The sequence below is a fragment of the Schistocerca serialis genome, chromosome 4 (genome assembly GCF_023864345.2).
Source record: "Schistocerca serialis cubense isolate TAMUIC-IGC-003099 chromosome 4, iqSchSeri2.2, whole genome shotgun sequence".
NCBI classification, from domain to species: domain Eukaryota; kingdom Metazoa; phylum Arthropoda; class Insecta; order Orthoptera; family Acrididae; genus Schistocerca; species Schistocerca serialis.
In genome coordinates, this window is record NC_064641.1 from 478,692,852 (window position 1) to 478,702,909 (window position 10,058).

The 10,058-nt window shown below is 43.9% G+C and overlaps 1 protein-coding gene across 1 annotated transcript; it reads right to left on the bottom strand.

Moving 5' to 3' along the window:
• Window positions 1-389: 389 nt before the first annotated feature.
• Window positions 390-2,133, bottom strand: LOC126475164 (cuticle protein 18.6-like). The gene is made up of 2 exons (XM_050102789.1): window positions 2,098-2,133; window positions 390-669 (listed from the first exon to the last, which is right to left on the bottom strand). Exons 1-2 carry the CDS (start codon window positions 2,107-2,109, stop codon window positions 457-459), a joined length of 225 nt encoding a protein of 74 aa, XP_049958746.1. The 5' UTR covers window positions 2,110-2,133; the 3' UTR covers window positions 390-456.
• Window positions 2,134-10,058: the final 7,925 nt, after the last annotated feature.

Here is a 10,058-nt window from a genome sequence, read left to right on the forward strand (position 1 = left end):
AGTCAACCAGGGGCGTCGAAATTTCAGCTTCCTTCTGTTGAAAGATTAAGTAAAATATGTATAATTTAAATCGATAAACATGCTTTTAAATGTTTTAAAAATTAGTTGGTGACGTGGCTTTATTGTAAAACCCAGTCAGAGTTTATGTACAGTTACGTAATGATGGTCATTTGTGTAGTTTCACTTATTTGATCTGCGATACAAAGTTGGAATCAGTGTTATGTTTCTCAATGTTTTGCAGTCTTCACAAAAATTTGCATAGTTCACCTAAAGAAAACTGACAAAATTATTCCACCAAACACTAATATTTTGAGAATTGTATACATGGTGGTTAGTGAGATTTCGATGTGACACTCCGTGTAAGGACTGGTGATTAAAATAAACAACGCTTATTTCTAGAAGCGTTTCAGTTTATTCAGTTTTCGTTTCATACAGCGACAACACTGACACATAAGCTCAGATGAGGTGTGTCTTGACGATGGCCGGCGCCGCTGCGTAAGCCAAGGGGGCGTGCAGGGCCGGCGCGGCGTAGGCAACGGCGGGGGCGGCCACGGCGGGGGCGGCATAGGCTACGGGGGCGGCGGCAACAGCAGGCGCGGCCAGGAAGCCGGGGGCGGGCCGTGGCTCGGGGGCGGCGGCAGCGGCGGCCAGCACGGCGGCGAGGATCACCTAGGGCCCAAAACAATAACTCATAATTCCTGAGGGGAGCTCTTGTAAACACTCGTTCTTTATATCAAACATCGTAGTGGGCTGGGAGTGAGGCAAAGATAATCCCAACTGGTAATGTTTGGATGTGATACCCAGTTGCGACTTTCACCTGATAACCACAGAAATCCTCCCGACACAACAAAAATTAAATTGTGTGTACATGTGTAAGCGCCCGCCGCATACGTGTGTGTGTGTGTGTGTGTGTGTGTGTGGACTTCAGGATGAATCCCTTGCTCCTGCGGTAGTGAGTAGTTTTCCTGAATGTTTGATGTTGTTGAAGCTTTTATTTTCGTAGGGAATTGACCCAACAAATTCGCTAATAGAACTGTGAACACAACAAATTCGTTGAGAAAGACTTCGCAGTAAAACCACGTTTTACATGCTGAAGATGGGTCTTTAAATCACAAAGCACATCACTATTTCTTGTTCACTGCAATAACTTCACTAGAAACCAAAAATGGTGCTGCTGGCTACATCCTTCTAAAGTCAGAATGTAAGATCGAATTTAGTATAAGCGACTAACCAGTTGTAAAGTGACTTCTAGCATTTTCCTTTAACATCTGCAATTCCTTACACATCACGGATACAATTTTATAACTAATGAAAGTTGCAATATTTGTGGATCAGATGTTATTAATGACCACAGCCTTTCACACCTTGAACTAGAATTTCCAGAACCTCTGTTTTCTTGCTGACAATTATTTGTTTTATTAGTCAGATGATACTATATGTTTATCTGCTTCAGATGCTTTCACTTCACAAGGCAACCTGCCTGTACGACTCACTATTGACCTCGATAGTACTCGTGGTTTTTAGAGGTCTGTTGACAATGAGCAACAAAAGTTGACACCCCGCATAGTTGACACTGCTGGGATAAGAAATGAATGTAGTTTAAAAAAAAGTCTTCACTCTTAAATATTTCGAGTCTATTTAAAAATAAAAACATAAAAAAATTACTACACGGATAAACCTCGCCGTGGTGGGGAGCTTCAGTTGCAGGTTGCCTAGCTAACTATTTCTAGGGCCACAAATATTTCATTTCCAATATATTTCATATAATTACTGACCGAATTAAAAAAAAACTAAAATTCTGTAGTAACCAATTCGTTAAGAGCTACAATTTTGTATTAAAGGTTCAACAGGGTGAGACAGTATATCCAGTAGTGGAAAATAAGAGCACTTAGCGACTTCCAACAACCTTCCTCATCTTCTTGTGCTACTGCCCTAGATCTGCAGCGTGCGGAGGGTCGGCAGAGTTAAGTACGGATTTTGCATGTTAATTTTAAGGGGTGGCTGGATGCCCTTCCGTTGACCTGTGCGAGTTGCAAAATGCATTACACAGGTTTCAGATATCAGAGGTTTCATTGCGAAGATGGTACTCGTACTCACCAGCTTGTACATGATGTTGTGAGCTGTCTGAGGAGACTGTGCTCCGGACCCGCGGTCCCGGGTTTATATACCGGCGCTCCGCCACCACGCCCACAGGCCAATGTCGCGGCAGGGCAAGTGGTGTCACGATTCGGCTGCAACCTGTGTCAACGGCTTCTCGGAATCGGTCCCACACGCTGTCTCCGTCACACGTCACTCATATGCACGCCGCTCTGAGACAGGTCAAGGTGTGAAGGCTGTACTGCAATACCAGTCGCTGAGCGCTGCGTCCTTTGTTCTACATATGTGCCCCTTAATTAACGAACATAAGCCATTTAACTACTGGTAAAGAAGAACCTGAAGGATTCATTGGAGCCTGTTTCCATCGATCAATTTATTATCTTCTCTGGAGACACGAGATCTGCCCATATTTCGGGTACAGTTTTGAAAGTTCTTTCGGCAGTAATTTCTTTTTTTTTTTTTTTTTTTTTTTTTGAAGAATATGTTACCGCTTCGAGGTGAATTTTCTGAGTTCTTAAACCGATGTTCAAAGAAGACAATAGGAGAAGTCAAAATTTTCTGTCGTTACTTCTGTGCACAGTGAAATCGAAGCTCATTTAACACCGGCTTCGTTAAATGTGGCGAGTTGGGTGGGATTACTGCAGTTGATTATACAAATAAGATAACTTCTTAAACAAGAATTTGAGGCCATCAGAATTACTTTTAATGTACACGAATAATTTATTTTGGCTGAGACGAAAATTACTATAGTCATCCATATCAGGATACCACAAACATAGACATAACTTTCTGAGAGTAATTATTATTCCGTAAAATTATTGTCCGTTATGTTTTCAACATCAATGGCACATTTCCTACTTTTTAGGTATTCATGGCTATGAGGCAACTTGGGACATCGGCAGACGGTCTTATAACCTTACATGCAAGAGCATCGTATTATTGGGCGGCGACAACAGTTGTGGCGCCTCCCGCATAGCATCCATGACGGTATGGCATAAGTGTACGACAAGCATCTACATTTACATCTACAGTCCGGAAGCCACCTTACGGTGTGTAGTGGAAGATAGTTGATGTAGTTCACTATTTCCTGCTCCAGTTGGTAAGATGACTGTTGCTAAATCTCCGTATGTGTCCCCATGTGATCCTTATTACCGTCTCACACTAAATCTGTCAGCAGTGTCTGATGGACATATCATTAGTGCTGATGTAATACTAGATTCTAGTCTCAAGCAGAGATGTTTAACACAGCGCCTCAAGTAGCAGAATAAGATATATGAACCTGTCAAACTCCTCCAAGAGCTCCTCTTGTTTCCAGGGCGACATCTGTCTTTCCACTCCATGCTTATTTTTACATGAAAGTAGCTTCCTTAAAATAGTCTTCACAGGGAACTGTGTTGTTCACTTCAACAAATGTTTCCATATTGGGCAGAAAAGTGCAATACTCAGTTCTTCGTCTCATGTACACCATAGTAGAGCTGTTAAGCGCACTCGTTGCGTATATTGGCTCCTAGAAGTCTGTTGATTCTCCCCCTGTACAAAGTAGTTACTAAATCCAACCAATAGAGACGTGGCCAATTGGTGAATGAAAATACTATCCATTCTAGGACAATAAACCTATTGACGTCTTATGTAACATATGTACTCCTCATTTTTTTTTTTTTTTTAGATTTATATTGTCTCAATGAGTATCTCACCATTACGGATCAACAGGAAAAATAACACATCTTATATGATTTACATAATCTTATCTGTAAACAACCATGAGATAAATCATACTGATATAACGTATTATTTAATGTAGCATGGATTGTTCAGGAACGTAAATGGCAAGTAATGGCCGCAGTACGAACATGGTAGGCGCATCACCTTTGAGGAGATCACCTTCTAACAGATACGGTTTACAATTCACTCTCCAGCTGGTTCCTTCAAGCACATCTGTTAACACCATTTGTACTTTTGTATGCTTACAAGTAGAGCTTTTCCTTCTAGCTGCACACATACGTTGTAAAAATTTTTTTCATTCTCCTGTAGCCTCTCCTATATTCACCTTACATCGGTTCCACCTCGATCTCTCTCTCTCTCTTCCGGTTGTATCACTCCCTATTCTACCTTTTTCTCTCTGTCATACAGTTTGAGAGAAAAAGAAAGATAGAGAAATAGAGAAAGTGCAGTGTTTTGAGAGAGAGAGAAAGGGAGAGAAGAGAGGGGAAGGGAGAGACTGAGACGCGGAAGTAAGGAGAATATCAACCCGAGACCCAGATTGAAATGGAAAAGAGAAACGGGAAATCCCTGCATTCGTGTAAACCGCTTTAAAATAACTACCGGAAACGTAAATGAGGCTGGACAAGGTGAAGTTTCACATACTCCTCTAATTCCTGGCTTTGCCCAATGCGTCCCCATGTTCGATGTACAATGTGAACGTCTGCACGTTTCGTGACTGAGGACGTCATCAGGAACGAGAAACACAATGATTTATAGGAAAATCTACTCAGTTGAAAATTAATAGCAATGTGATTTGCGGAACAAGCCTTATCATGCACAGTATCGTGAAACCTTCCTATGTGTAACTGAAAATACTATACTATATATAGCTAAATTTAATCAAAACTAATTATATCAGAAAGCCAACGATCTTGTCGCTGTCGTAACATCGGTTCCCGTCAGATTACCGAAGTTAAGCGCTGTCGGGCTTCGCTAATACTTGGATGGGTCACTATCTGGGTCTGGCAATCGGGGTGCACTCAGCCCTTGTGAGGCCAATTGAGGAGCTACTTGGTTGAGAAGCAGCGTCTGCGGTCACGAAAACCGAGAACGGCCGGGAGAACGATGTGCTAACAACACGCCCCTCCATATCCGCAACCAGTAGCACCTATCGGATGAGGACGATACGGCAATCGATCAATACCGTTGGGTCTTTCAAGACCTGTTCGGACGAAGTAGGAGGAGTGATATCAGGAAAGACATATCACAATCGTAAATGCTTCAAAATTTCTCCTGAGCAAAGGAAGTCGCAGCTGCCTCAGTTTTCAAGTGCTTCGTATCTCTGTTGAGTGAACAAGAGAAAGTTTTCGGCCGCACAGTAGTGTTAGTAATTGTCAAAACTGCACCAAACACTTCTGGCCATGTACTTGAAATGAGTATTCAGCCAAGTACACTACACAGAGTGACAAGATACACTGCCTTAACCTTTTAGGTTATGACATTTTATGGTCGTTCCTGGAACAATGTTTCCGATACCTGCTTGTTTCGAATCATCCAGTGCTCTTAAGCGGCGCTGTTTATACTATTACACTAAATATCTATGACGATTAAACGAACGTACAATATAACGTATTTCAAACTACACTGTACTTGGCCTGTCACGTTGACTGTTTCCTTCAGTACCATATCATTCTTGTCTGAAATATCATACCTAGGCTACAATACGTTAAGGGACTGCATTATGAGAGTGCACGTGTGTAATTTAGTCCATATTTCTCTCTGAATTGAGTAAGTTGTAATATCACATCCGTATTGATTCACATAAGGCTGTACACATCTTACTGACCCTTCCTGTTTATCAGTGTATCCTTAATTTCCTTTTGTTCTATCCACTCACATCTTCCTTGTTGTAATACACGCACCATGGAGGAATTTTTCCGAATGGGACGAAAATCGATAGATATGATGCACATGTATAAACAAGCAAATGATTATAATTTCAGAAAATCTAATGACTTATTCAAAAGAAAGAGCTGCTCAAATTGAGCAAGTCCGTAACGCATTAGTCCTCATCTGCCCCTTATTCAGTTTCGCATTGAGTGACAGTGTTGTTGGTTGTCCACCTGAGGAATATCGTGGCAGATTCTGTCCAGATGGAGCGTTGGACCGTCAAAATTCCGAGCTGGCTGGAGGACCCTGCCCATAATGCTCCAAATATTCACAATTGGAGAGTGACCTTGCTCGCCAAGGTGAAGTTTCGCAAGCACGAAGACAAGCAGTGGCAACCCTCGACTCAGGCGGGCGGGAATTATCTTGCTGAAAGGTAAGCCTAGGATAGCTTGCCATGAAGGGCAACAAAACGGGGCGTAAGATATCTTCGACCGCTGTGCTGTATGGGTGCCCTGGGTGACAAACAAAGGGGTCCTGCTATGAAACGGAATGGCACTGCAGACCATCACTCCTGGTTGTCAGACATATGGCGGGTTACAGTCAGGTTGGTATCCCACCTCCGCCAAGGTCGCCTCCAGAAACATTTTCGGCCTCGAATCTCATTGACTGGGGTAGAACTGTGTTCAGTGATGAGTCGCATAGAGGTGAGCTACGATTACCAGTGAAGAAGTCTGGAGACGCCCGTGTACATCACCTCCGCTGATTTCCATCCCACACGGATAATTTGTTCGTGGTGAGTCGTGTTTTTAAGAGTGCGTGGACCGTTGTCAAGGTACGCTACAAATACACTATGTGATCATAACTATTCGGAAACCCCTCAAAACATACGTTTTTCATATTAGGTGCATTACGCTGCCACCTACTGCCAGGTACTCCATATCAACGACTTCAGTAGTGATTAGACACCATGAGCGAGCAGAATGGGGCGCTCCGCGGAACTCATGGACTTAGAACTTGGTTAGGTGATTGGGTGTCACTTGAGTCCTAAACATCTCTAGGTCCACTGTTTCCGATGTTATTGTGATGTGGAAACGTGAAGGGACACGTACAGCACAAAAGTGCACAGGTCTGTTGACTAGCAGAGACCACCGACAGTTGAAGAGGGTCGTAGTGTGGGTGTGGCGAATGCCCGGTGAACGTTGTATACCAGCGTGTGTAGTGCTAACCGTAAAAATGGTTCAAATGGCTCTGAGCACTAAGGGACTTAACTTCTAAGGTCATCAGTCCCCTAGAACTTAGAACTACTTAAACCTAACTAACCTAAGGACATCACACACATCCATGCCGAGGCAGGATTCGAACCTGCGACCGTAGCGGTCGCGCGGTTCCAGTCTGTAGCGCCTAGAACCGCTCGGCCACCCAGGCCGGCGCTAACTGTAAAATTCGAATGTGATGGTGATATGGCGTGGTCGTGTTTTCGTGGAGGGGGCTTGCACCCCTTGTTGTTTTGCGTGGCACTATGTTTTAAGCTCCTTCTTGCTTCCCACAGTTTAAGAGCAATTCGGGGATGGAGATAGCATTTTTCAACACGATCGAGCACCTCTTCATAATGCACGGCCTGTGGTGGAGTGGTTACACGACAATAACATCCCTGTAATGGATGGCCTGCACAGAGACCTTACCCGTATCCTACAGAACACCTTTGGGATGTTTTGGAACGCCGACTTTGTGCCAGGCCTCATCGACCGACATCAATACCTCTCCTCAGTGCAGCACTCCGTGAAGAATGTGCTGCCATTCCCCAAGAAACCTTCCAGCACCTGACTGAACGTATTCCTGCGAGAGTGGGAAGCTTCATAAAGGCTAAGGGTGTACCAACACCATACTTAATTCCAGCATTACCGACGGAGGGCGCCACGAACGTGTAAGTCATTTTCAGCCAGGTCTCCGGTTACTTTTGATGACATAGTGTATGTTTTATATTCAACACTGTTGAAAACAGGCGCCCCTCTTGATAGTACAGATATAGAAAATGAAGAATTCCTGTTACTTCTAAAACAAGCCCAGTGGAACATTGTATTACATGGTATTACACAGCAATCAGTCAAATATCTTCCATACAGTTTTAACATTGTGAGCTTATGACTACCACTGAAAAATATTATTTTTCGGAGATATGTAGCTCTTATTTGAATTTCTGTTAAAATTTAACTATTGTTTATCTTGGTAGGGTAATGACTGTAGCATTTTCTCTTGCCATTTCGAGCTGATGTGAATGCTGTTATGAAAAGGACTATGTGTCACAGTGAATGAGAGAACTGCTTTACTTTTCTCCACGGAGTACAATATTATAACCTGCTGCAAGGAGGTGCCAATTGTGTACCACGTCCAGAGACCCAGCATCTCTAAAGACACAGATAGTAGCTTCAAATTAAAACACGTGTGTTTAAGTTTAAAACTTCTACCTAAGTCTTTATAATATTTTTACCAGCGATGAAACGTTGGCAAAGAAATTAGCCTTATACCATTGCCTAATGCCCATTAAACAGAATTTATCACGGACACAAATACCAGCAGTGAAAGCGTACAGATAATTGATTGTACGGTGCATGATTTATTTCAGGGCTCAAGTCTCTTCTATTGTTTCTCAGGGAAAAACTGGAAGCTTGTGGGTACAATATTCGACAGACAACCTAATGCAATGTGATGTCCTAAGGCAGGCCTGTGTATTTTGAATATCATATTCTCTAAAGTTTTGTTCTCATAATTTATCACGAATGATACGTGCTTTTGTTGTAAATCAGATGCATATAATTTGACCTGGTTGCACACAGGGTGATATACAAACTAAAAACGAACGGCTGGACACGGCTGCGGACGGATTAGCGTGCGCCAGTGGCGCGGGCACGCATGTCTGCACAAGTGGGAAACTAGAGCAGGCCGGCTGGATTAGCGAATCTGCGGTCTGCCTGTGGACGTAGAGAGACCGGCGAATTTGTTCGCGTGGAACATGAAAATGCACGCTAGCAAACGGCAGAGGAATAGGACTTATACGCACTGCCTGACGAAAAAGAATGAAGGATCTAGAAGGGGAGCAGGAAATGAAATGAAACTTCACAGGTTGAGAGGGTATGTGATGTTATTTCAGTGAAAATGAAACAGTACTATGAGCCCCCCATCCCCCCCCCCCCCCCTTTGGCCGGGCTGCATGCAGTGATTCTGCTGACAAGAGTGTCACAAGACCGTTGTATCCACTCCAGAGGATGCAACTGATGTAACTGGTCCTCGATATCTTGCACTGGGTCAGAGTTGACTAGCGATCTGGTCCACACTTGTGCTATCAGTGACAGATCTAGGGATCCGCCGGACATAGCAGTGTCGTCGTAACTGCCGCCTGCTTCACGTCTGCTGTGCAGCGAGCTACCTTAATTTAAGTATTAACTGTATTTTTCTTACTTGTCACTATTTCTTACGTGTGTTTTTACTTTCAGGAAGCTTTAATTGTCGAGTGCTAGTAATAGTGTTCCATATTTTTCGTGTTTGTTTTGAATAAGTCAGAGAGTCCCTTTAGTCAGCCATAGTGCCAGTAGTGTCAGTGTCGTCGTAACTGCCGCCTACTTCACGTCTGCTGTGCTCCGAGCTATCTTAATTTAAGTATTAACTGTATTTTTCTTACTTGTCACTTCTTCTTCCGTGTGTTTTTGCTTTTAGGAAGCTTTAATTGTCGTGTGCTAGTAATATTGTTCCATAGATTTCGTGTTTGTTTTGAATACAGTCAGAGAGAGTCCCTTTAGTCAGCCACAGTGCCAGTAGTGCTAGTGTTTGTTTTGAATACAGCCCAGAGACAGGTAGGGCTATTTTCATCGTTTTCTGCAAGAAGTGGCTAGCAATCAAAGTTTAGTCAACAATCAGCCGCCTTTAGTGGATTAGAACTCTAATTAAAAGTTGATTAACTCTCTACAAAAAATTGATTCCTTAGGATGGATAGGATGTGTACGGACGCAGGAGGAGCTAGCCACTGTTCGCGGGTACCGGGCGCGGTTGGGCCACCCTCTCCCCAAGGGGAGTGGCGGATTCAGCGGCGTCCGCGGCACACGAGGCGGAGGGTAAATGTGGAGGCTGGCCGTGCGGCATCGCCCGCTCTGCCTGTGAGTGGACATGTGGCTGCTCCTTCAGCAAGGTCCGAGGAGGCACACGGGGGGAGGGGTTTATTAGTTATTGGGAGCTCCAACGTTAGGCGGGTGATGGAGCCCCTTAGGGAAATAGCGGAAAGGTCGGGGAGGAAGGCCATTGTTCACTCTGTCTGCTTGCCGGGGGTCTCATCCGAGACGTGGAGGAGGCCCTTCCGGCGGCGGTAGAGAGCACTGGGT